The 27,075-nt window shown below is 44.9% G+C and overlaps 1 protein-coding gene across 3 annotated transcripts; it reads left to right on the top strand.

Moving 5' to 3' along the window:
* The first annotated feature begins 187 nt into the window (after window positions 1–187).
* On the top strand, window positions 188–27,075 carry DNAJC5 (DnaJ heat shock protein family (Hsp40) member C5). Of its 3 annotated transcripts, XM_030463349.1 has the most exons (7): window positions 188–371; window positions 11,191–11,258; window positions 14,615–14,783; window positions 16,613–16,749; window positions 19,169–19,382; window positions 19,650–19,821; window positions 20,513–27,075. In XM_030463349.1, the coding sequence occupies exons 4-7, from the start codon at window positions 16,643–16,645 to the stop codon at window positions 20,614–20,616; spliced, it is 597 nt and encodes a 198-aa protein (XP_030319209.1). In that variant the 5' UTR covers window positions 188–371; window positions 11,191–11,258; window positions 14,615–14,783; window positions 16,613–16,642; the 3' UTR covers window positions 20,617–27,075. The 3 variants fall into 3 exon arrangements, with proteins under 3 accessions (XP_030319209.1, XP_030319208.1, XP_030319211.1); XM_030463348.1 differs by lacking the exon at window positions 14,615–14,783; XM_030463351.1 differs by lacking the exons at window positions 11,191–11,258; window positions 14,615–14,783.

Raw genomic sequence — 27,075 nt, 5'->3', positions numbered from 1 at the left:
TTTCTTCTCTTTTATTTATTTTTTAATTAATTTCGCAGCGCTCTTCCCTCTTCATCACCCCACTCCCCGCGCAGCCCCGCGCTCTCCCCGCACCCACAGCACCCCTCGCCCCCTCCTCTGCGCACCCATCCCCGCGGGGGTGGTGGCGGCGGTGGGCTCGCAGTGCGCAGGCGCGGAGCTGGCCCCTCCCCTGCCCGCCGTCGGTGTCGCCGGGTCCCGCTCGGTGTCTGGCGGCGGCGGCGGCCGCAGCCCCTGAGGTAACAGCGCTGAGACCGAGGGGGGGGCCCGTTCGACACCGGGAGGAACCGCCCGCACCCTGGGGCCGCCCCCACCCCCCCGCCCCGGGGCTGCCGGGGCCCCGCGGGGCACAGGTGAGCGCGGAGGCGGTGTTGGGGCCGGGGTTGGGCCCGGAGGCCAAGATGGAGCTGATGGTGCCGGGGAGGGGGGGGGCTGTGAGGAGAGAGGGGGTGACGGATGTCCCTGCCATCGGATGGAGAGGGGGGGGTCCTGTGGAGCATCCCCCCCCGTGTCCGTGTCCTGTGTGTGTATGTGTGTGGACACCCCCATCCCGGGGCTGTGAGGAGATCCCCGCTCCCCCTCTGCCATTCCCGCCCTGCGGCCTCGGAGCTGCCGAGATTGTGAGGAAAAAAACCCCAAAAAACAACCCAAAAAAACCCCAGACAACCCAACCGAGGAAAACTGAAACCAGGGCCCCCCCCCAGAAGAGGCCTGGGAAGGTGAATTCTCAATGGAAGTCACGGTGCGTGGTGGGTGAGCTCTGATTCACCGTGACGGGCTCTGTGCTCCTGGGGATTTTTGCTTCCCCTTACGTTGTTCTGCTAATATATATAATTATTTTTATGGTTTTTTTTTTTTTTAATAATTTGTAGCCGCTCTGGCTCTGACGTGCTTAGCGAGTGACGTATTACCAACGGGAAGTAAACCTCCAGCCTTTCTAATGAGAAACTTGCCAAGGCAGCATAATTTTATTTATTTGTGCAGTGTCTTCTGGTTCTGGAATTAAGAATTCCGCTCAGGTCCCGGTGGTGGTTGGAAGGGAGGCAGTGGATTCCCTGATAACACTCCTGCTTTTATCCTTTATCCATCTCTTGCTGCTCCACACACCGTGACACAAAGCTCTCGGCTTCCTTGCTGGAGTAACACCACAACAGAGCTGATTTCCCCCTCGGAGAGCAAGGTGAAAGCCTGTCCGTGTGACAGTGAGGAAAACTAAACGTTTTTATCTTTTTTTGAGTGTTTTTATCGGGCTGTTAATTTCCCTGTGCTGTCAGAGGCTGCTGTAGAGCTGAACGCTCTCTGCTGCAGTAAAGCTCAGGGAAATAAATTAAAAAAAAAAGAGTGTAAAATGGGTACATCATCTTACAGAGGGATGAAGTAATATGGTTCTCCTTGCTGGTGTCTCTTCGATTCCCTCACACGGGCTTATCTGAAGGCAAAGGAAGTGTTCTGTCTGTGTTTAAATACCATTTTAGTTTGCTGCTGCTGAAGCAAAGGACTCGCAGGCCGCAGTCCATGAGCAGCCTCGATTCATCCATTTCATTGGGTGGATGGAGCTCTCAGAAGTCTGCAGGTTGGGAAGGATTTCCTTCTGAAATGCGTCAGGATTGTGCCTCTCTGAACTGTTCAGCTGAAGCAGCCACCTCTTAAGAGGAATTTATGCTTTTGACTGCAGCTGCAGCAGAGGCGTTCTGGAGTTGAAGGCATCTTGGTTTCAGGCTGCTTGGGATCAGTGTTTGTGTGTTCCTGTTTGCTTCTGGTGGAAAATGGGAGAGTCCTGAACTGACTGACAGATCCACAGAAATAGATGCCAAATTAATTTGCATGAAGGAATCAGCTGGGATAATTCGAGTATACCCCATGCTCTGGTTGGGAAGAAAGAGAGGAAGCAGAAATCAATTCAAAGAGAAATTGCCTTTAATCTGTGGGGTGTAGGATGAAAGGCAGTTTGTTTTTATTGAGCAGCTTCCTGTGGTTTTCTCATGGTGGAGAAACTTGTCATGATGCTGGCCATGCAGAATCTGCTTGGTGGATAACCCTGAGCTTGGAGAAGAGGTTTCCAGTCAAACAGCTTTTTATAAACATACATAAGTGCTTCTTTCCTGCCCTCCTCTATTTCATCTTGGTGATAGTCCATGGCATTTACATGAGAGATGCTGCAACGTGGTCATTTTCCTCCTAAATTTTTGATGTCTTGTATTGATAAATTGCAGGCTGCAGGTTCAAAGTGCTGCTGAAACCAAAGCAGAGGTTTCCCAACTTCACAAAGTGGCTGCATGCTATATTTAACTATCTTTTACCAGTGAGTGTCTGAAAAAAAATAACATCTTTGTCGTGTGTTTTGTCTCCTAGTGAAGACCTGATAGTAATGTTGAGTATTCCCAAGGAGTAGGAACCTCTCTCAGGCTTTCCCTACATGCTGAGCTGTCTGCCCCCTGGTCAATTGGTGTGGTCTGCCTTGTTTTCTTACTTGTTAGCAGTAAGTTGATGTGGTTTGTGGCCAAGGTGGCACAATCACCAACCTGTGAGGGTTGTTGTGCAGTGGAGGAGCAGAGCAAGGGTGGAAACCCAACTGTGATGGGGACAAGCTTGTGACACCACCCAGAAGGCATCTGTCAAGTCTGCAGTGGTGTTTGGATCTTCAAACCTCAGGAAAAAAATGGAGTGGTACCAGAACATGACTTGGGAACAGTCTGAACACTGGTTTGGAGACTTTTACCTAATTTATGGGTTATGCCCTTGGGGCAGTGGTAGTTGTTGGCAATTAAGTTGTTAATCATCATCCTGCTTCTCTTTGTGAGCTTCAAGAAGGATTTTTTGGACTGTGTTTTATGCATTTTTGAATCTGAATCCTAACTGGATTACTTAAGCAGTCAGGTTTGAGATTAAAGGTAAAAAGTTGCTGATGTGACTCTTGGTTGGAGGTTCTGATTCCAGTTGCCAGCACGTCCTCCCCGGGGAGGTGGGCACAGGTTAACACCAGGAGGTGTCCTGCAGCTCCTCTGTGACAGGATTTACAGTAACAGGACTGCAGCTGGGCTGTGCTAATTGCCACACTTCCCTCTTTTGATCAGTTTGACAGTGTTTTCCTCTTTTTAAATATCATTAGTGTTAATAAGATTTAATTTTTTTTTTCCCCATGTCTGGGAGGGACAAGGGTTGGCAGAACTTCTCTGCAAAGCTTGTCCCTAGCAGTGAGCAGCAGCATCCTCCCCAGAGGCTGCAAAATGGCACCTGGCCAGAATTTCCACTGCTCTCCTGTCAAACACACGAGCATGGGGATTCATTTAAGGTAATTTTAATAAAATAACAAATGTCCTTCACAGTTTGATCTCGAGCTGTGCAAGTCCTCTTGGTTTTTGCAGCCTCTCTTCTCCAGTTTTACCTCCCTGGGTACAAAACAGAGCAGCACCAGAGGGGAGTTGGCTCTGCCTGGGAAGATGGGGCTCTTCTGCCCCTTCTTCTGGACCAAAGTCTTGCCCTACATTTTTTTTTTTTAATGAAAAAGTTGTTTTCCTTTTACTGCAGTAATTTGAATAACTTTAATTAAGCATTGTTGGTTTAGAAGCATCCATGTAAATATTTTTTCCATGTTTGACTCTCTAGCTACCTGTCCTGGCCATCAAGGCCCTGTCCCACATTCAGGATGGTTTGCTGGATATTTGCACAAGAAGAGACTTGGAGGATAAAAAGGGAGTTGAGGATTAATCTTGGTGCTCCTGGGCAGCAGATTGCCAATGTTTATAATCTGTTTGTAAATTCTTACCATTGTTTCAATGATTTTTTATTTTATTTTATTCTTACAGTTTTGTCACTATGTCACCTACTATGTCCTGGTGCTGGTTGGTGAACCAGTGACTGCTTTTAGTCCTGAAAGACAGGGATTGAAGTGGTGCTGAGTCTCTGGAGTTACTTAAAAGTTCAGTGAAGGTTTTTAATCAACAAAAACATAGGAAGCAGGGTGGTTACAATGCACACGGTTTGACTTTGGGGGCACTTTGTTTCCTGTTTCAGGCAGTGTCAACTGATAAAGAATTGCATTCCAGAACAAACATTCCTCAGAACATTTAAAAAATATTTTAATGAAGTGATAGTAGTTAACAAAAAAAACCAAATCAAAAAAACCCACAATTTTTTTTGTGTGCATAGAATAGCTAAGTAATAAGTTGTGTTAGATTGTGGGGGGGTTACAGCATTGCTGATGTGTGGAACGTTTGGCTTTTTCAGGACAATCTATAGGAAAAGTGAATAATAGGACCTGGATATGGATATTTTGTGAATAAGAAAAGTCCAAAGTTTCTTGGTGTCATTACAGCAGCAAATTGTGCAGTTACAGGAAGGAGAAACTTGCCCTGGTTTTCTGTTTGCCTTCCCCCTTTGCATTTTTGGCTGTATTTCAAATGAAGATTTCTTTTCCTTTCCATCTCTCCTAACATGTTTGATGACTTAACAGGATTTTCTGTTACTGGGAAGGTAATATCTTGGCTGTTTCCATTTGTGCTCAGAAATAGTTTCTACTTCTGTGTCTCAGGGAATGGGGTGGGATTTGTGCCTCTGCCTGGAGGAGCTCAGTCATCCAAGAATTTCCTTTATGAATCTGCTTCTCATGGCATGAGGGTTTAGGGACACTTAATGGAAAAACACAGCTTTAAAAATGGTTTTAGGGAGGAGGGGGACTTGGGAGCCAAACTCCCCATGTTTCAGTGAGCAGTAACTCATGCCAATGCCTGCAGGGATCCAGAAGATGCCATGTTCAGGAAATTCCTTGTACCAAGGCAAGGTTGCAGCAAGTGAGGTATTTAGAGTTTCAGGTTGCACCTGTTGTTACTTGGTGCTGTGCAGTGAAGGGAAGTTTTTAAGGAAGTATTTTAAGGAATGGTTTTAATTTTTCTGCTCTGTGGTCCTGATGTCAGCGTTGGGAAGTTGGGATCTTGTTGAGACACAAACCTGGCAGTGTCTGTGTCTGCAGGAGGTTGTGCTGCCAGGGGGATGCAGTTGATGAGTTTTCCTGTGCTCCTGCAAAAAGCACCTGGAATCCTTGTGGATCCATCTGGTGGTGTGCAGGGAGCTGAAGCAATTTTTGCTTTTTTAGGAGTTATCCTGCAGCTCCTGAGCCCTCGTGTGACCCAGCCTGTGTCAGGTTTGTTCAGGACACCCAGCCAGTTCCTGCCAGGTCTGGAGGTGGGTGAGGAGGTCCAGCCTGGCTGCTGGGACTTTGGGGGGAATGGGTGTCTTTTTGTTTTCCTTCTTGCCAACATGGTTTAACTTTTGTTGCTCCTCAGCACCCCCTTGGCATCTCCTGGGCTGCTCCTCCTTGAGGAGGAGGGAAGGGGTCAGAGAATTGGTCTGTGCCTCCACTGAAATCTGAGGTGACCTGTTTCTCAGAAGCCATCACCAGGCTTATTTCCTCTCCCAAATTGAGTTAAAAAAATGGATTCAGTTACTGTTCAGAACAATGGATTGATTTAAATTCCAGGTTCCTCCTGACTTGCTGTTCTTTGTACACTATGGGCATATTTTCCATCTGATGTTTAAGGAGCTCTGTCACTCAGGGATGCTGCTTCTCCAGATGGGAATGGTTCTGGTGTGTGGCAAGGAGTTACTTTGGTCTGAGTGGTGAAAGAAAACAGGTGATGAACCAGGACTTCTCTTTAGAAAGTTTCCTGTATCATCTTTGGGGGCTGGTTTGACAGCTTGCTACTCTGCCAGGAATTCTTTTGAGGGCCCTGGTGTTAAATGCTGGGGAATAATGTTCCTGCTTTGAGTAGAGCATTTTTATCACAGAACAAAATAACTGGATATAGAAGAGAAATACATTGCTTGGACTGCAATTAGTAGAAAATATTTGTCTCCCTTAATGACTGTCTTCCTTTCTTTTCCTACCAACTTCCCCATTTCCACACTTGCTCATTTCATTCTTGTTGCACTTACAAAAACTACTTTGCCACAACATTTGCTCTTCACAATTCCCTGAGGAGAAGCAGCCAAGTGGGGAGGAGCACAAGGAGTGAGGAAGGTTCCTGGCTGTCGTTTCCCAAGCACACCTCAGGAGTTCCCTAAGGGCTCTGGATACCAGGAGTGACAGTCAGCATGGCTTGGGGTTTTTATGAGTGGTCCTGAAAGGGAATATTTGTTGGGTGAGAGATGTTGCAGACCCAGCATCTGCTGTCCCATAATGCCCAACTCCTTACCCCACTTTCCTGCATCTTAAAAGGCTGTTTCTTCCAGTGACTTGTTCTCTTGATGTCTTCCATGCAAAGCCCATTTACTCTCCCTCATGTATTCAAAATTATCTTTCCCTCACGACTTCCCCTCCTCCCCCCTTGCTGTTTTGAGCCTGTTTCAATGTGTAGCTGTATAAAATCTTATTTTAAAACAACCCTAAATGAGGAAAGGTTTTGTTTTGCAGTTAATTCCATTCCTGTGAAGGGTCTTCCAGAAGATGTGCTCTTGGTTTGGGGAATACATGTAAGAATAACCCTGGTCTGATGTTATCCATCACTCAGCCAGGGTGCAGAGGCTTCTGTCATGCTCCAGTGTCAGTGAGGATCAACAGGAGGGATGAAAACATCATCACAAAAGCTGGAGGGCATCCTGGCTTTGTTCTCAGTAACTACTCCAGGTGGAAAACAGAAAAAATGTGGTGATTCTCTGCTTTACATTGAAACTAAAGGCACTCACCTTGGGAATGGCAGTGATTAAATGATGCATCAGTGCCTTTTTGTTCCACCTCCTCTGAAGAGGGATTCCAGCCTGAACACATAGTTAATAAAATCTATATGTGTTCAGATACTCTGTTCCTGGTCCCAGCTCTCGTTAGAAAACTCAGATGAAGCTGCCTGTGGGAAAAGCAATTTTGTGGTTTTTCTGTCAGTTCCCAACTCGTGTTCAGGGCAGAGATTTCCCTGGGGTCTGGAGAGGCTCTGCTGGGGAGAGCTTGTGCTGCTCAGGTCTGTGCTCAGCCCTCCCCATTGCAGGGTTTGACTGCCAGGGCTTTTTATCCTGCAGCCTGGCCCCTCTGTAGCCAGGGGACCACTTCTCCTTGCTTTGGGGTTTTTTTTGGTTTGTTTTTCAGCTCAGCTGGGTGCAGGTTGGTGGCAGGCAGTGTTGCAGCTTGTTCACTGAGTCTGGTGACCCAAGAACCTGGAGTTTAAATGCTGGTGCTGCTGTGCTTATGATTTTCATCTCCAGGTTTTTGAAAGCAGTGGTTTGGAAAGTTGTCAGAAACATTATTTTCCCCCTTAACCATCTTTTCCAGCCCTGGTTGCTGTGTCCTGCCCTGCTTTTCCCACCTGCAGGGCTGGGGCAGTCAGTGACTCCTTGTTGTGACACAAGCAGTGCCAGCCCAGGAGATGTCACCTGGAGCTGCTCTGCCCACCTGGAGTCCCCAGTTTGGAGCCTCCCAGGTGTCTTGGGCTTTTCTGGCTGCAGAAGTGTTGGTGTTGGATGCAGGCTTGCAATTAGGAGAGGAAAATGAGTGGTGATTTGGTTTCACTTTGCTTTGGTTTTATTATTTTGTTTGGTTTTATCATTTCTTAAGTTATGAAGTATTCAGTCTTACCTGAAACAGAGACAAATCTGTTGTGATGGGTTTTTCCTTTCTTTATGATCAGCCAAAGAGGGCTCTGAATGGATGCAAGAAGCCCACAGTTCCTGTAGTTTGTTTTTACAGGAGGAAATGAAAATGTTCTTTTCTCTGGCAGTTTCTGTAAGGAAGTGAAATGATGCAATAGTGAAGGTTCTCCCCTCTCTCCATGAGAACTGGGGAAATACAGTTGAGCAACTTAGGAGAAGAGGGGATTTTGAGGTTGCTTAATTTTTGAACTTTTCAAAAGACAAAACTCCTTGGAATGAAAGTCTTCAGAATTTAACTGGGGGGATGGAAGTGTTGCTGGATTCATTGTACAGCTCAGGCTGGGAGGGCCTCAGGTACATGGGGTAAAAGTAAATAATGGGGAAAAAAAATTGCCTCTAATATTCTAAAAGCTTTTACTCTAAAAATTAAGCTTAATTCTTTAATAATAAACAGAAATAAGTGACATCAGTGTCACTCCACCCCCAGCAGTGAATTTTGGGGCTTTTCTGGGTTGTTCTGGTGAGCTTTCATGCTCTGAGAAGTTACAGCAATTCAAGCACTGCAGGGATTAATGTAGCAGAGCAATTAAAAGTCATAATGAGGCAAGCAAAGAGAAGGGTTTTTCATAAATTCCTAAACAGCTGAGTAAGCAGACAGAGGTGTGTTTCCTGCCATCACACTTGTGCCACTTGCACACTGCCACAGAAACTGCTGTAATGCCATAAACAGTAATTTAATTTGTCTGAAGGATTAGAGAATGAAATCCTAAGCAAGGGATCCACTAAAAAACCCCAGGGTTTCCAAGAGTAATTCTGTTAGTTGAGGGGAGGGGATAGAAAATATGAATCTAATGCTTGACATTTTTCCTCCCTAATGTGGAAAACCTTCCTTAGGAGGTTTGAATCTTACTCTGCTATGGGGTGCAGGGTCACAAGTCTTGGTAACAGGTTGGTCAATCAGACTTAAAGGGGTAAATTTTAATCTGCTAAGCTCATTAGGGAAACAACACTTGTATCACTGGAGTTGTTTGTCCCAAGTTTCAGTGTACCATCTCTCAGTCATTAATCTAGGCTTGACTTCAGCAGAGAAGTTTTGTCCCAGATTTCATTTATATCAGAGCTTTGTGGGGCTTGTTTCTTTTTTGTTTGGTTTTGGGGTTTTTTATTACTATTAAAGAGAATTTAGTGCAGGTTTTAGTGGCACAGCCTCTCAGTGTTGGGGACCTGTCTCCTGTTCCAAATGAGTTTGGCTGTAGTCAGATTCCTGTTTTGTGGGAGGAAGATTCCTGCATTTGAATCCATCCCTTGGGTCCTGTGTTAGCTTTCCAGCAGGATTTCTGTGTTAAACCAGAGTGGTTTGGATGGACAGGAGGTTTCTCAGGGATGAAGGGCTCCAAACTGAACAGCAGAACACAGCTAAAAGCCTTTGGTGCTGTGATATAACAAATACAAGCAATACCAAACTGTTGTAATGACAAAGTAAATGTCAGGGCTTCAGTTAATTGATTCAAAAGACAATTTCAAGACAGCCAGAGCAAGGTTCTTCTGATTTTCATACTTGTATGTATATCCTTTGCTCTTCAATCATTGCTTATTCCCTTCCCCAGACTTTTTCAGTTCTGGTGTTTGTTGGAAACCAAGTGGTATCTGTTCATCTTTATTTTAAACCTTTCTCTTTCTTTGTAATTTCATTTTTCTCTCCTTTTGTTTGTCCTGACACTCTCATGTAATGAGGAGGGGAGCTCCATGCCAGTAATTAGGAGCAGGGAATTATGTAGAGCTCTGGGTCAGTGGATCTGGGCTGCTGGATAATGGGATTGGATGGGGAGATCAAAACATTCCTGAGTCACTGAATTTGAGTTGCAACAGAAACCTCAGCAAGGAGGAGGCCAGGGGGAGAGGATGGGAAGGACCTGGCCCAGGTTGCTCCTGTAGTTTGATTTTTATTTTGATTCATTCTGCTCCCACTGGGTTATTTCCAGCTGTAAAAGGTTTGCTGCTGCTGCTGCTGGAGCTTTGAGTTGGCTCAGCTAAGAGGCTGGAGAAAAATAATTTAAGGTTTTTAAATTCCTTTTCTACATATTCTTAGAGTTCTGTACATAGCTAGATGTTGTGTATCTCTGCTATAAAAAAGAGACTTTTCTGATGGAATTTTGATGAGGCCTGGGCTGGACTCTTGTATTTGAACTGTTTGAAGCTTCTATCCACACATCATTATATTTTCATTTTGTCCAAGGCAAGTGAATATAACCACATCTCCAGAGTACATTTGGATTTTGGGTTGGTTTCTTTCCCACTTCACCTATAGATTTCCAGCTGTGTACATCCCTAAACTGAGCATCCTCTGGCTGTTTTTCACTGTGACTGTCAACAATTCTGAAGCTGAGGTTGCTGCTGAAGCAAAATCAATGGTGAATTTAAAGATGGGCTTCATCTAGGTATGAAGGGCATTTAAGAAAAAAATAAATTACTATGCATCTGCTAGCTGGAGATTAAAGAGAAGATTTACAGTGACCACAAGTAAAACTGGTGGACTTATTCATCTGAGGAAGTCAGTTCTTGTCCTCCTGAGAGCCTGCCTGCCAACCCTGCTGACCAGCCACAGCTTTCAAGAGATGGATTTCCAAATGGTCCTGTTGCTGATTGCTCTGTAATGAGGGCAGCCCTGGGCAGGGAACCTGAGAGCTTTTCTGGTCTCACAGAACAGGACATCCATCACCAGGAACCTGATGGGTTGGTTCATTCTTCCTCATCTCTGCTGTGCTGCTTGCCAGAAACCATCTGGTGTGTGGCTTTTGGGGGGCTCTCAAGCTCCCAGTCCAACCTCCCTGTGGTGATGGGTGAGGTTTGTCATGGAGTGGGGTGTTTGTTCCTCAAGTGCACTCAGAGCTTGTTCTCTGGAACCTCTTGGGAGGGTTTGGGTGGTGTTCAAGTGATGACTTGCAGGGTGAAAGCTGCTCTGAAGTCCCACTTGGGAAGTTTCTTGGTTGGAAATGCATAAGGGACTTAGTGATACATGAGATGGGTTGGGTGTATCCTCTGCCTGCTTCATGGGAAAGGTATTTTAATGTCTTGCAGTGATTTTTTTCCTTAATTTTTTCTCCATGGCATCCTCTAGCATTCCCTAGGCTCCTCCTGTCCCTTTCCCATTTTCCTGTGGTCTGTCCTAGAGATAAAAGCCCTCGAGTCTTTAGTTTAAAATATTTGTTAACTTCCTTTGAGAGCTAATTGATCCTGAAGATGAGTAGTTGCATTTTGGAGCCTTTCTGGAGTAGAAAACACTTGGGACAGGACAAGCACTGCTGTATATTCTGGAGTTTCACACCAGGGTGGTGTCTGAGTGAGAGCACAGTGAGGACACAGAAATTCAGCCTCTGAAATGTCTTCCCTGTGCCAGGGAAGGTGGGAACCTCTTAAATGCAGCACAGTTCCTGGGCCTTCCATGCTGAACTCCAGCTTAGATTGCTGGAACTTCCCTGCCCTCTTCAGCCTGTTGCAAAGGATTTTATACAATAAAATAATGTGATGGTAACTTTGCAATGAGCCCTCAACAGATGAGGTGGTGAACAATTGGTTTGCTTTTGTTTTTGTCTTTAGGAGATTGAGTTTTAAAGGTGTGTGAAGGCTGCTCCCACTTACCTTGGAATATTGGAGCTAGACACCAGGTAAGTGCTGTGTTTTTTTCATTTCTTGTGGCATTAAAATCCACCCATTTAAATGCAAAATGAAGCTGCAGACACAAAGTGCAGAGTTGCTCATAGAAATCACTAATACCCCATGAAGCCAAGCTTCAAACACCTCCTGTCTTTCCTGATCATCCATCCTTATGTATGTTTCTCTCCTCTCCCCTTTAAAAATTATGGGTTTTTTCACTCTAGCAAAATACCAGATTGTGAGAGAGACTCTGAGTGATTCTGGGGCAGATGGATGGGATGTGGAAGCCAGTGGTGCTATTCTGTTGTTGTGGTAAATCAATATTTACTAAGGGGATTTCTAGCTTGGTGTTTTTATCTAGATTTCTGCAAGTAAATGCTGCTAGAGATTGAATCATTTAGTTGGAGATTGACACTTGTAGCTAGTGTGTGCTGAAAGCCTTTGAAAAGCTAGAAATCTTAAACTGAAGTGACATGATTATACCCATCCATTACCAGAAGTTATTTGTATACTGCAAGTCTCTGAAAATACTGCTTGGCTTCCTGAAGGGGTACAATAAAGCATCAGCTAGGCACAGAGCTGGCAGAACATCCTTGCTAAGCTCCTTCCTGCATTTATGGGGTGATTCCTTCTTTTTTTCTCCTTTTTTTTCTCCTTTTTTCTCCTTTTTTCTCCTTTTTTTCTCCTTTTTTCTCCTTTTTTTTCTCCTTTTTTTCTCCTTTTTTTTCTCCTTTTTTTCTCCTTTTTTCTCCTTTTTTCTCCTTTTTTCTCCTTTTTTCTCCTTTTTTCTCCTTTTTTTCTCCTTTTTTCTCCTTTTTTCTCCTTTTTTCTCCTTTTTTCTCCTTTTTTTCTCCTTTTTTTCTCCTTTTTTTCTCCTTTTTTTCTCCTTTTTTTCTCCTTTTTTTCTCCTTTTTTCTCCTTTTTTTCTCCTTTTTTCTCCTTTTTTCTCCTTTTTTTCTCCTTTTTTTCTCCTTTTTCTTCCTTTTTTTTTCTCCTTTTTCTCCTTTTCCTTCCTTTTCCTTCCTTTCCTTCCTTTTCCTTCCTTTTTCCTTCCTTTTTCCTTCCTTTTTCCTTCCTTTTTCCTTCCTTTTTCCTTCCTTTTTCCTTCCTTTTTCCTTCCTTTTCCTTCCTTTTTCCTTCCTTTTTCCTTCCTTTTTCCTTCCTTTTTCCTTCCTTTTTCCTTCCTTTTTCCTTCCTTTTTCCTTCCTTTTTCCTTCCTTTTCCTTCCTTTTTCCTTCCTTTTCCTTCCTTTTTCCTTCCTTTTTCCTTCCTTTTTCCTTCCTTTTTCCTTCCTTTTCCTTCCTTTTTCCTTCCTTTTTCCTTCCTTTTTCCTTCCTTTTTCCTTCCTTTTCCTTCCTTTTTCCTTCCTTTTTCCTTCCTTTTTCCTTCCTTTTTCCTTCCTTTTTCCTTCCTTTTTCCTTCCTTTTTCCTTCCTTTTCCTTCCTTTTTCCTTCCTTTTCCTTCCTTTTTCCCTCTTCTTTTCTCCCTCTTCTTTCTCCCTCTTCTTTTCCCCCTCTTCTTTTCCCCCTCTTCTTTTCCCCCTCTTCTTTTCCCCCTCTTCTTTTCCCCCTCTTCTTTTCCCCCTCTTCTTTTCCCCCTCTTCTTTTCCCCTCTTCTTTTCCCCTCTTCTTTTCCCCTCTTCTTTTCCCCTCTTCTTTCCCTCTTCCTTTTCCCCCTCTTCTTTTCCCCCTCTTCTTTTCCCCCTCTTCTTTTCCCCCTCTTACTTTTCCCCTCTTCTTTTCCCCCTCTTCTTTTCCCCTCTTCTTTTCCCCCTCTTCTTTTCCCCCTCTTCTTTTTCCCCCCTCTTCTTTTCCCCTCTTCTTTCCCCCTCTTCTTTTCCCCCTCTTCTTTTCCCCCTCTTCTTTTCCCCCTCTTCTTTTCCCCCTCTTCTTTTCCCCTCTTCTTTTCCCCCTCTTCTTTTCCCCTCTTCTTTTCCCCCTCTTCTTTTCCCCCTCTTCTTTTCCCCTTTTCTTTTCCCCTCTTCTTTTCCCCCTCTTCTTTTCCCCCTCTTCTTTTCCCCCTCTTCTTTTCCCCCTCTTCTTTTCCCCCTCTTCTTTTCCCCCTCTTCTTTTCCCCCTCTTCTTTTCCCCCTCTTCTTTTCCCCCTCTTCTTTTCTCCCTCTAGAAAATTAAACTGATGAGGAGTGTACCCCAGTGTTCTGCTGTAGGAGCATTTTTTAAGTTAACATAATCTGGTTTCCTCTGCCCCTTCTGATTTTTATCAGAGGAGCTGAGCAGCCACATCTCTTTTCAAAACAATCTTTTGTCCAGTGAGAAAATTGGAGGGTTTTTTATGTCCTGTGTTCTTGGAAAGGTTGATCCTCCCCCTTGCTGTCCCCTTCCTGTTAAATTCTTTGCAGCATCTTGCAGTGAGGTTGGATGAAGTTTCTCTTCCCTCCCTGCTCCTGGCCACCTGATCTCCCCGACCCTTCTTTGGTGCTGGCATTCATTGGGATGCTCTGTGAGGATTTAATCCCCTCCACTGGCAGAGAACAATTCACTTTTCTTGGCTGTAATAAGAGTTTGCCATTAGAATGAGTTAAATACCACTTAGAAAAGGGTCAGCAGGCCTGGCTGAGCAGTTTGGTGAAACTTGATAGGATTCTTTTGGGAAGCTAGAAAGAAAATCTGCCTTTCTCAGGTTCAATTTACTGCTGATGGATTTAAAACTTCCAGTAACTTGTAAGGTTTCATCTCAGGTCTTTTCAGCAAGGTGGTACCAATGATCCCACTGAAAATGGGTGCATTTCTGTAAAGCTAACACAGGACACTGGTGTGCAGCTGGTTAAGCACTCTGCTGTTTAATCCCAGGGATTACCTTTCTTCAGAGCCTTCTGAGAGAAACCTCTTCAGGGTATCCTGGCTGGTTAGAACACACAGCAGATGGTTTCTTGCTGCTGAACACACCAGTTTTGTAAAACACAGAGCAGTTTTCAGTGCTGTGAATTAGAGCCACTTGTAAAAGCAGCAGGACAGATAAAATCCTGCCTTGGAAGTGCTCTGAACCTAAATACCTTGCACCTTTACTGTCTGCTTTGTATTTGAAAAGCCAAAGGTTGTGATCCTAGTAATAAAGCTCTGCTGTTCCCTTAAATAACAACCTTCCCAGGTGAATTCCCAGCCAGCCTGCCCATCTCATTCCACTTGTGAGGAGCAGACACCCCATTAGAGCCAACTCCAGGGGCTCAGCAGTGATGGAAGGTTGCAGCAGTGTGGAACTGAATTCCTCTGCCTGGCTTTATTCTGGTCAGGCAGCCTGACAGCCCCTGCCTGGAGCAAACTGAATGCCTTTTTATTGAACAAATTGGCTCTGATTTACCAGTGGAGATTTGCTGGAGCTCTGTGTGCTGCATCCCTCTGATCTGCAGCACCTCTGCACTGAGGACCCCTTGGATTCACCCTGAAGGAACCTGATTACACCTGAATAAAACCTTCAAACTGCACAAATGCTCACAGTGCCACCAGAGCTCCAGCTTGTAGCAGCAGTAGCTTTGGGAGAGCTAAATCAACATCTACAATCTCAACCAGGATGCTTTGGTTTTTATTTGTTTGGGTTTTTTTTACCCTTGACTTCAGATTAATCCCACAGATCCCCAGCAAAGAGCAGCAGGGCCAGAGAGGCTCCCCTGGGCTGGCTGGTGGCTGCAGGAGGGTGTCCTGGGAGGAAGCAGGAGGAGCTGGGGCAGTTGGAGCTGCTGTGATTAGCTGGATTATCAGAGATGTCAGGATCAGCTCATCGTGCTTTGACCTCAGTGCTGGGACCACCTGGCCAGAGGGGGCTGGGAGCCCATGGCCCAAAGCAGTCCCTGCTGTGCTCCTGCCTGGGGTCTGTCCTTCCTGAAATAATTTTTGGCCAAAAAAAGGAGTTCTTTGCATTGTCTCTGACAGCACTCAGCATTTTTCCTCTCTAGAACCTTTTGGTAGCTGAATAATACCCTTCAAAGGAAAATATTTTCTCTCCCTACCCACACATTCACCTTCCAGCTTTGGGGTAGTTTTTGAGTTCTTAACCAAAGCATGAGGGTTGAAACCTGCTGTTGTTAGTAATTACTTATAACTTCCTTATTAGGTGACCTTTTATTCAACCCACTGGGGCTACCAAAGAGGAGATTGGGTGAGAGTTGGCCACTTCAGCCAGGCAGTGGAAGTGGCTGTGGTGCCCAGTGTTCAACTAATGCAAAGCTGGAAGGCCAGAGATGGAGGAGCAGTGGAGAGGGGGCTCTGGGTGAGCAAGCAGTGTTCCCTCTCTGCAGGTCTCTCTCTGCATCACTGCCACCTGGCTGGACTTTTGCAAGCATGGTGATACCCCTGTGTTGATCCAAACAGAACCAAGCTCTGTGAGGTCATACCAAGAAGCCAGGCTGAGGGGATTTCCTTCAGGTAGCCTGTTAAAAGCTGAGGTTATTAACTTTGTTATAGAAGGTAAAGGGTTAAAGTAGAAATGTCTGGTGCTTTAAATATCTCTTTCAAAGACTGCCTAAGCTGGTGTAGGCTAACTGTAATGGCATCATCCAAAAATAGCCCAGAGTCTTCTCCTGGATGCTCATCCTTGCTGCAGCCCTGTGGCAGATGCTAATCCCCTCAGGGTGGCAGAGGACACAACCAGAACCTGCCCATGGCATGGCACAGGGGAGGCCCTGGCTCTTCCACCTTTGGCTTTGGAGCAGGAGGTTAATTCCCATTCAGGTTGCATGATTTGAACCAGAAAAGCTGTTAAGTGTTTGATCCTTGGCTTTCATTCACAGGAGGGGAGATCCCTCTTCCAGGGTGGGATGCACAGGCCAAGTCCAGCTGGGTTTCATCTAAAGGATTTTATCTGAAGGATCTGAGCTGGTGTCAGTGATGGGGTGGGGTGAGGAGGTTTGGGTTGTTGGGGTTTTTTTATTATTATTGTTATAACAATGTCTGCAATTCAAAATGCAAATTAATTAACTTCCCTCTGTGCAAGTGTGGTGCAAAGAGGCTGCCTTGAACCAGCAGCAAGCTGTCTGCTGGCAAGTTGGTTTTGTAGGTGTTAGCACAAATACATCATCTCTTGTTAGGAAGCAGCTGAAGGAGCTTTAGGGATGTGTGTGTGTCTTATGATACCTCTCTTGTTGGTTTGGGGGTTCTGGAACAGAGAGTTGAGTACACACAGTAAGGATTTTAGGGTACCTGGTGTGCTGAAACTCTAATAGTGGTTTTTTCACTCATAATTCCTTGGGTTTGGGACCTTGTAGTTATGTTACAAGCCTTTTCTTTTCAAAGCACATGTAAACCTTATAGAAGATGAATTTTCAGCTGGAAAGACTGGTTTGAAGGCTGCTGGTATGACTGGGGTCTGTGTTCTTCTGCCTTTCAGCATTTCTCAATCTCTCTCTTGGCAGGGGCTGGTTCTCTCTTCAGCTTAGCTCAGGATGGCAGACCAGAGGCAACGTTCACTCTCTACTTCTGGAGAATCATTGTACCACGTGCTAGGGCTGGACAAGAATGCCACTTCAGATGATATCAAAAAGTCATACAGGTAAAGGTTCAGGGTTTACATGTGTTGGTTGCCCAGCAGCACAAACAACTTTAAATAAAGTGTTCAACAAAATGGCATATTCATGTGTAGGCTTCAGTTGCTTTATTTAAACCTGTTGCTAGAAGAACACACAAGGAAATCAGCTGAAAACATCATTGATTCCTGCAAAAAAAATTGGTGTGAAAACATCCCAGGGCTTTAGGATTAAGTGCTGTTAAATTTCAGATCTCATCTCTGGTAAGTTAAACTTCAAATACACATTATCATTTGGCAAGGTCTTTAGCTAAAGCCACGTGGAGTTTTAAGACCCTGTGATCAGAGTTAAACTCTTGATGTTACATAGCCTTGTGTCTGGCTCACAGAGACCACAGATGTGCAGTACTGCCCTTTGGTTCATCATTTGCAATTCTGGCACAGTGAGACATCAATTAAAGGTGCAAATAAGGGTGAAAACTGAGTATTTTTCCAAACAATCCATTCAGGTTTTCTCATTCTATGTGCCATAGCTATTTTTTAATAGTATTTTTTTCCTTTATTTCATTTCTTAGAGTTAGACACATGAAACAGCTTCACATTCACCAAGTAAACAAAAAAATAATATTTTGTAACATCCTCCCTTCCCACATTGCCCCAAAATCTGCTTAAATGCCACTGCTTCTTCCCCTTAAGCATGAGTGATGCTCTTGCAGCCTGTTTGCCAAGTGCAATTTGTTTTCCGTGCAGCAGGGGTCAGCAGCAGCCTGGACATCAGGATACTCTTTTTTTTTTTTTTTTTTTTTTTCTCCAAAAAGTTGTTTTCTTTTGGACTTTACCAGAATTTTTCCCCTTCAAAGCTACATTGTCATACTGATGGCAACTGCATGCTGAAGTCTATGGATAAAGTGGCTCCACAGCTTCTCAAAAATCAGCTGTGTCTACCCAAAACCATTGAGTGAAAGTTTGAATCCTTTATCCTGAAAGCTCAGCAGCTGGAAAATAGTTTCATTTTCCTGGGGGAAAAACTGCAACAGGTTTACCTATGGAGGAAGGACCCAACTGGGGTGAAATAGAGTTGCTTCACACCTCCCTGAACCTTTTTCTAACCTTTTTTTCCTCTGCTGCCCCTTCCCAAAAGGAGGACTGACACCTCTTGTTTTCATTCTGTCTGCACATCCTTGGCTGGCCTGGGGGCTTTGTGTATGTGGAGGAAATGGGAGAGGAAAAATATTTATCTCTTGCAGCCTGATAGTAGCTAAGCCCTTGCCAGGTTTGTGTAACTTCCCTCTAATTACAAAAACTGTGATTATTTCAGTCCTCACTGAGGCTGCAGGAGTGGTGTCAACCCTGGGCATGACTTAGCCAAGCATTTACAGTCTGAGTCTTTCAAGTGTGCACTCAGTTTATTGTTCAAACACTGATACACGTGTGTGGGGGTCCAGATGTGTGCTTCCACAAGCCTTTGTGTTGGGTTTCTAAACATTTCCTCACTGCACACTTGCTGTGTGAGTGTCTGCAGGTGCTCAGTGTGTTTCTCAGACTCTGTGCTCAGTTTCTGTAGCAGGACTCCAGTGCCTTTCCTGGTGGGAAGGGACGGAGGGTGGGAGGGAACTCTTCAGACACAATTTCTGTATCAGCTTTCTGCTTGGGGGCACAAATGGCAAACCAGCATTTTTTTTTTTCTGTATAAAATGAGGTGTTTGGCCAATTATTTCTGTATAAATAGCCTGGGCCTTGGCAGAACTAGCAAATTTATCAGTGCTTAATCTGATTTTTTTGTTGTGTATGAGTTTGTGCTGATGTTCAGAGACCTCCAGGCCTGTAAACTGCTGCTGTGCAGTTGTCAGAGATGTGGCATGGTCAGGGGAGGCACCGTGTCATTTCCTGCTATTTCAGAACTCTGAAGCTTTTTTTTTTTCCTATTCTAGCAAGCCTTGAACTGAAAAGTACTTTGTTCCTCCTGCACAGGAATTGGTGAATTAACCACAAGTGATTGTTCTATTTTTGTGTTCAGACCCTGCAGGTTAGCTGCAGCAGATTGCTTTTATTTATCCTTTGGTGCTATAGCTTAGACTTGGGGTGTGTTTTTTTGCTTTGGCAGGAGCAAAACTTACTGATGGAGATTGCTGGAGCTTAGGGGTAAAAAAAGAGCACTTCTTGAATGCCTCTCTCTCTTTTTTTCTTTTGGATTTCTGAGGGCCAAACCCAACAGTCTGAATTCAGTCCTGTGAACTAAGCTGTAGCCTTTTGTTATCAGCTGAGGAAGAATCATCAGGGAAGTTGAATCAGAGATGACAGAAACCAGCTGGAACTTGAAAACCTCCCTTGAGTGACAGGCTGTGGAATAAAAATTAAAAAAAAAAAATTAAAGAAACAGGAACCCAAATCCTATTTTTTAATCTATAACTATCTCTTTTTTTTTTTTCTTTGTTCCTTTCTGCAGGAAACTGGCGTTGAAATACCATCCTGATAAAAACCCTGATAACCCAGAGGCAGCAGAAAAGTTTAAAGAGATCAATAATGCCCATGCAATATTGACAGATGCCACCAAGAGGAACATTTATGATAAGTATGGGTCTCTGGGGCTCTATGTAGCAGAGCAGTTTGGTGAAGAAAATGTGAACACGTACTTCGTGCTGTCCAGCTGGTGGGCAAAGGTAAATAAACCTGCAGGGAGAATTGTTCTGGGTTGTTCCACACTCTTGAGGAGCTCCATGTGGTAGCTGGCTTTGGTTTTACTTTTGGAATTCCTTGACACGTGGTCATTAAGCAGATAATCTGAGATCTGCCTTGGGGAGGGAGTGTGGAAGTGTGGCAGGAGGTGCTGTCTCCCTGTCCCTGTGGTTTTGGGGTTTCCATAGCTTGGGTCAAGACGTGGCAGGCAGAGGTGTGGTGAAGATTTCCTTGTCCTCTCTCCCCTGCAGGCCTTGTTTGTGTTCTGTGGGCTGATCACAGGCTGCTACTGCTGCTGCTGTCTGTGCTGCTGCTGTAATTGTTGCTGTGGGAAGTGTAAACCTAAACCTCCTGAAGGTGAAGAGCAGGAGTACTACGTCTCTCCAGAGGACCTGGAGGCACAGTTGCAGTCAGATGAAAGGGGTAGGTAAAAATACGGAAAGAGAGGTGTTCAGAATGATCATCAGAGCCCCTGAGGGAGTGCCAGGGGTGCTGGGTGAGCAGTGGTTGCTGTCTGGAGGTCAGCACAGGTCTGTCATGCTGGGGAGGGGACATGGTGGCACAGGAGGAACACCAACACTGGAGGTGCAGTTGCTGAAAACTCCAGGAGGGTTTTCATTGGTCTTGGGGTCAGCTTCAGAGCAGTAGCTCAGCATAATTTGGCTTCTCCTTCCTGGAGTAACACTGGAGTAATGTTACCACCATGTGTGATTCCTGGAAGGAGCCCTTTTGCCCCAAAGGATGGGAGGTGGCAAGGCAGCTTTGTTCATTATGTCCTACAGAAACAGGACTGCTACCCTGGTAATCATATCTTAATACTGTTCATGATGATAAGATGAAGGTTTTGTAGAATTAAAGGCATCATAGAGCCTGGTGTGTGCTCTGACCATGATTCCAGTGGGCATTGCTGAGGATCAGCTGCTCTGACAAGAGGAAGAATATTTACAACCAGTTCCATGGGCAGGCTGAAGAGCAGTAAATTAACACAACCCTCTGAGAGGAGTTTAAAATTGTGCTGTCAGTGCTGCAGGGAGATGGAATTTATGTTTACCAGGACAGATGACACATTTTTTTTTCTCCTTTGTGTGCTGAACCTTGTGTCTTCACTTTCCAGAGGCCTCAGATGCACCTATTGTGATACAGCCAGCATCAGCCACAGAGACAACCCAGCTCACAGCTGACTCCCACCCCAGCTACCACACCGATGGATTTAATTAAGTTAAGGAAACACTGTAATTAGAATGGATTAAACAAACAAACACAACAGAAAACAAACAAACAAACAAACAAAATACATGGCCAACTCAACACTAGAATCATGAACATTAGAAGTAGAGAATGGGGAGGGGGAATTAATTCTGCCACAGTAAGAAGGCAGCTTTCCAACCTGCTGAAAAGATTTTGTAATCCCTTCAGCCTTTTGTCACCTTTCAGTGTCGTATCTTGATGATACCTGAAGTGCTGTAGCATGCAGTATTTAAAGCAGTTTAGCTACAATCTTGTTTCCTTTTTTTTTTTTTTTCCTGTTTCTGGTTTTTTTTTTAATTTTTATTTTTTAATAGCGTGTCTGGAGTTCTGTTCGTTGTCTGTGGTGTAATGTATTGGGTTGTCACAATATGTGATGGAGACATTCTGCATTTTAAGCAGTGCTACTGGCCTAAAAAAGGAGATTTAAAAAGAAAAAGTTTCACAGAAGCCACCATTGTTCCACACAGCTGAGCTGTCAAGGACCTTTAAAAGTTCAGGATTCTCATTTGAGTGCAAGAAACCAATTCTTTTAATTCCTCCTATTCCTGTGTTGTTATCCAAGCAAGTTTACAAAGCCAAGAACCAGAAAAATACCAGTCCTGCAGAGCTGGAATTCTCTTTAATGCTGGTTTTCAGCTTAAATAAATCTATCTTGAAAAATAAGAAGGGGAGTTTCCAATCTTTGAGCAGTGAGTTGGTGAACAGCTCATTCTTGGAGGGCAATCTTTAGTGACAGTGTCACCCCAGCCTCTGGTTTGGCACCAGACCAGCTGTGAAGGGGCTTTTTTTGGTGGTGAGACTTTAACTCCAAGCACAGTTCTGGTTTGGTTTGAGTTCAGTCATTTTCCTGAAACACTAAAGACTAAATAGTGCAGCTTTTTTTGAACCTTGCAGTGAAACTGCTGAACTGGTTTTCACTGAGCAAGTAAAATGCAGACAGATTTAGGCATCAGCATAAATATTTAAAAAGAACTGATTGGGCTTTTTTAGCATTTGTTCTGATAATTGGAGATTTTAATAGACAAATGGGGTACCACATGTGATCTTTTTAAAGCTTTTATAGTACAGTAGCCCTTTAATTCTCTCATGAACATCTTTGTGGAGTACTGAAATGGCTTTTTAAGAACAAAACACCTTTTTTCTGTGTTCCTATTGTATAATTTGCACACTGTCATGCAGTTAGGCTTTCTTACACCAGTGTTTTTCCTCAGAACTACTATGGGGAAACCATTGGAAGGTTTCCTGTACTATTTTGAAACCAAATTGTGTTTGAATACTGCTCTAGACACTGTGATTCGTTGAGATTTAACTGTTTCTAAAAAAAAAAAAAAAGCACTTTAGGCAGTGCTGGTGTGTTTTTGTTTTTAATAATCTTCCTTCAGAAGATGTGAAGGTTGAGAACAGTGACCAGAGAAGCCACACTTGGCACTTGCAGCAGTTAATTACAGCCTCTAGTTTTGATCTTTCAGGTTTTATGTCACAATGGCTCTCCTGTCCTTGTGTCCCCCCTCTCCCCTTTTCATTTTTCACTGTTTCTGGTGAGAGGCTATTTGCAGCCTTCCACCTGGGGTCCACTTTGAAGCTGTTTTGTGCTGCTCTGCCACCAGGTCCAGGTGTGGCTTTTGAAAGGGGTGAAGCTCTGCTGGTCTGGGAGAAAACCCTCAGAAAATGAAAGGGACTCTCCTGCCAGAGAATTGTTCTGAATATATTTCCAGGCTGTCTTTTCATCAGCTGAGAACGATGGAGCAGATAAAATCTCACATAAAACCCTGCTTAAAAAAAAACACCCAAACGTTGTTCTTGACACAGTCTCAGTGCTGAGAGAGGGGTGCTTGCAAAGTCAGACTTTTCCTCTAGTTGGTACCAGCTTGTTGCCTGCATGTGAGCTTGTTGCAAGTAAGCACGCTTGAGATACCACATCAGGTCCCCCAAAATGTAAAAAGAAATGTTATTTTTATTTAGCTGAGGAGATTTCAGTAGCACACTCCTGGCACTTCCTTGCCCACTGCCCTTCTAGACCTGAAACTTGGTGGTTTACTGGGAGATCCTTTCAACATTGTCTGCAAAACTCTCTTGGGTGGCCTTGAGGAGGTTTGGCTTATTTAATTTAAGTCTTTTTTTTTGACCCCTTGGAATGAAAAGCACTTTTTAGGCTTAAAAAAAACTTAGTGTGACATTGGCTGTCTGTGTTGGTTGTGCCTGAAGCTCTTGGTGTTGAACTGCACGCTGGAATCTGCTTGAGAATCTTGCAGGCTTAGAAACTCACCCTGAAAATTGCCCTTCTCTGTGCAAATTGTCTTTTGGTGATAAAAAAAAAAACCCAAAAGAAAGCTTTAGGGGTCTTTTTTTGGGCTTTGTAAAGGAGCATGGTGGGTCAGAGTGAGAGGAAGGGGCTGTAACACAAAGCCACTTGCTCAGGGTAGGTGCTCCATGGCAGAACAGCTGCCCCCTGATACTAGGGCTGGTTTTTAGTGTTAAATTGGAATGTTTCTTATCTCTCAACCCCCCTGAGCTCCTCCTGCTGCACTGGGGAGCCTGGCAGGAGGTGTGTGATGCACCCAGAGTCACTCCTGACATTGGCACTGAAAGGTGGGCAGCAAGGGAGGGAGGAGGTGATGCCTGAGCCCTGTTTTGGGAGAAGGTGAGATCCAGGCTAACTGTGCTGGTTTAGTTCTTGCTTTAGCAAAGAAAACCACTCAGATCCCAGTTACAGGGAACAACAGGAATATGTGGGTTTAGGTTCATGTTCACTTTTAATGAAATTGTTTAAATTTGCCTGTGTTCATCTGTCACCTCTGAATTTCAGATGTTTGTGTGTTAATGTAATTCCTCCTGAGCTGTGTAGGGAATCTGTGTAGACATTGCTTCCTCACAAACAAGTGTGTCCTCTCAGAGGGGAAGGAGGGGAATCCCCACTTCTTTTCCCTGCTCTTTTAGGAGTAGCTTGGGCTCTTTCAGGAGGTTGCACTTCAGACTGGCCCATTGAATCCTGGTGAATCCCAAGCTGGATAAAAGGGTTAAAAACCTGGTGCAGGAGATGGCTCAGCAGCTCTGAGCCTGGGCAGAAGGAGCCCTGCAGCCCCTTAGCTGCTTCTGTGCAGAATGTTTCCCTCCAACATCAAACCTCAGCACTGTTGGTCTCTGTCCAGTGTGTTGCCAGAGTTAAATCTTGAGCTTTGTTTTGTTTTGTTTTGTTTGTTTGGTGGGGTTTTCTTGGTGTTTTTTTTGTTTTGTTTTGTTTTGGATTTTTTTCATTTAAAAAGACCTCATATCATAATTTTTTTACAAGTTGCCTGAGTCCTCCCTTTCAGCAGTTGGGCCACTTTTACCTAGCTGGCTGAGCCTCTCCAGCACCAGTTTTTTGTGGGTTTTTTTTAGCACTTGGAGCTCCTCCTGATGAGGAGGATGAGGAAGAAACTGCTCTGGAGAGTTTCTGCTGGCTGCTCTTAAGGACCACTGATTCTACCCCTGAGCTGTGTGGTGTGGAGAGCTTCTTGGTAGCTTTGGGGGAGGAGGGCAAGCTCCTGCCTCCCTGCAGAGTGCTCAGGTGCCATCAACCCTCCTGGCAGGAGGAGGAGGAAGAGGAAGAGGAGGAGGATGGGGAAAAATCCTCCCTGGGGGTGGGAGAATCCCCAATGCACTGTAGTACAACGAGTTGTAGACTTCACTTGAAGTGGATGCAGGGGCATTGCACCCATCAAAATGCCAGTTTTCATTTTGTTAGTGATGTTTGTAGGAAATTCTTAATAATATTTATCTGTACATAACTTTGTTTCTGTAAAGCTCTGTGCTGTCTGTAGGGTGTAGGTTTCTGCTGATTCCACGCAGTGATGTTTTAGGGCCATGTTGTTACCTTTTCAGTCCTTTATTTTATTTTATTTTGGTTTTTTTAGATTTGTAATATTGTTTTTTTTTAAACTGCTTTAGATATTAGTGCTCGTGGTGTTCTCAGCAATGTGATGCTCTGGGAGGTCTGGGTGAGCACAGCCTGAACAGGAACACGGGAAGGGGAGAACTCCCCAAGTCCTGCAGCAGCGCTCTGGTCAGGGAGCTCAGCTTCCCAAACCTTTCCTGTCTCTATTGAAACCAGGGCAGGAAAAGCTGTCCCTGTCCCATCTGTGGGGTGGTTGTGTGGTGTTGAGGGACACCCCTCTGCTTTTGGGGGGGTTAGGGCAGAGCATTTGTACCCTATGCACTCCTTGAGAGAGGCACCCGCTCTCCTCCACTCCTTTCCCCCGTTGTCCCCTGCCCTTTGGTGTCCTTGACATTTCCAGGTGATTTAGGAAACACCTTGGTGCTGCAGGTTTTTCCAACCCTGTGCAGCTTAGTGTCTTCTTCTACAGGAGACCCTTAAAGGTGCTCAGGGAGGAGTTTGCAGCCCCTGCTTGGTGTTAATTCTGTGAGAAGCCTCGTGAGTCCCGGAGCAGGGAACCGTGACCCCCCCAGTGCAGTGCTGGTAGTGTGAGGTCAGTGTAAACCTAACTGCTTCCTTACTTGATGGCTCTTCTCTGTCTCATAGTGGAAATCATCCAGCTTGTAGCATTCCCATTGCACCAGCAACTGCTTCAAATCCCTGGAAAGAGCTGTAACAGCGGGCTAGAGGCGTGGTGGGGAGCTGCTCCGTGCCCAAGTCCTGCAGGAACCAGGGGCTGGGTGCTCCCAGGGACTCAGCCAGACAGGAATTCCCATTTCCTTCCAAGAAGAGGTTTTCTTCAGGAGGAGAAGCTGCCTGAGGGGAAACTTGTCTGAATGTTTGCCTGAGCCAAGTGCTGTAGATCTGGGAGACAAACCTTTCGGGCAGCAAACTGCCAACACTACGTGCAGGTTACAAGGATAGAAGGTGGGAGTTCCTGGTGGAGATATATATATTTATATATATATATATATATAAAATGTATATGTATAGAGGAAGCTTATATAAAGTGGCTGTTCATTCTGGAGTGCTGTTGTCTTCTCTCTTGCCCTCCCCACCAGCCGTGGGGGTGCACTCTTGCAGTCTGTGAGCAGTTGCTTCTCCTGCCTTTCCAAAAATTCCACGATTTACTTGAATTCTGCCAGCTGCCCCTGGCTGGGCTGGGTCTGCTCCTGCTCCCTGTGGCAGGAGGGAAGGGAAGCCCCAGGAGGGCAAGGGGCTGCCTCTGGGATGGTTTGGGCTGGGGGGTGTTTTAAACGTGCTGGAGGTGTAGCAAAACACATTGGTTTGGGGTTTTTTTTTTGCCTTTTTCCCCACATTCTCTGCAAAGCAGGAGGCTGTGAGCTCACAGGGTTGCAGTGTCATGTGTGTGTATCTGTGTATATATGCACATATGTAGATATTTACACCACTGGGTGTGCTCCTAGGACTTGCTGCTGGGTTTTGTTTGGTGGTAAAAAGGTGAAATTTGGCTTCAAGCACTGCTGTGACCTCTCAGCCATGCAGGTGGAAGGCGTGAGGTTTCTGTGTCCAGAATTCTGCTTTCTCCTTTCAGCTGCAGGAAAAAAAACCAACAAAAAAAAAACCCCACCAAAATCCCCCCCAGGTCTGTGGGGGTCAGCAGGTGATGGGGGAAGTGATGGGTGAGGAGAGGAAGCAGGAGAGCTGTGCTGCAGGGAAAGGGAAAGCAACCTTCTACTCCCAAGGCTCCATGGCAGAAATGGGGGAATATTAGGGGAGGGTTGGGGTGGGTTTGGGGGGGTTTCCTTTACACTTCTGAAGTTCTCTTTGTGTCCCTCAGAGCACAGAACTCTGAGGTTTGCCAAGTTCCCAACGCTCGCTGAGCCCATCGCTGTCATTCCTTCCACTCCTCCCCACCCTCACCCTCTTCTGCAGGGCTTGGGGTTTTGTTTTTTTTTTTTGGGGGGGGTGGTTTGTGCACCCCCAGCCATCCCAGGTGGTTTTTATTCCATTTTGCATGTGAGCAAGGCCCTGAGCTAAGTAATTCATTGGTGGGGTTTGGTTGTGTTGGCCTCTAGAGGAAGCCTGAGGGAACCTGTGCTGCCTTTGCACTGTGCTTCCCCTCGGGTGGGATGGGGTGTGGGGTGTGGGGGGGGAGCCCCTCTTTAAAAAAGGAAATTTAAAAAAGGAAAAAAAAAAGAAAAAAAAACAAAAGTTGTAAAAAGACAAAAAAACAAAACAGAAAAAAAAAAAAAAACCAACCCCCAACAAACCACCAAACCAAACCAAACCACAATGGAATATAAATGCATCTGAAAAGCAATTCTAATATAGACATATATCTATTTTGTTATGTTACAAAGGACCATACTTTGGGGTGTCTGTCAGTAGCTGTGGCTGTCTGAACTCTGTGGATTGTAACACTGGATACTGCTGAGCTCCTGTGCATCCCTGCAGTGATGGCAGAAGGAATTCTTTTTCTGTTCTAGCATGGTAATTTGTGTCTTGTATGTCCGAATATCAACTCAAATAAAGATTGCTTAAGTTATCTGAAA

This window comes from Calypte anna, chromosome 20, assembly GCF_003957555.1.
Source record: "Calypte anna isolate BGI_N300 chromosome 20, bCalAnn1_v1.p, whole genome shotgun sequence".
In the NCBI taxonomy this organism is placed as follows: domain Eukaryota; kingdom Metazoa; phylum Chordata; class Aves; order Apodiformes; family Trochilidae; genus Calypte; species Calypte anna.
Note: the sequence above shows the minus strand (reverse complement) of the source record. Positions and strands in the feature narration are given on the sequence as shown.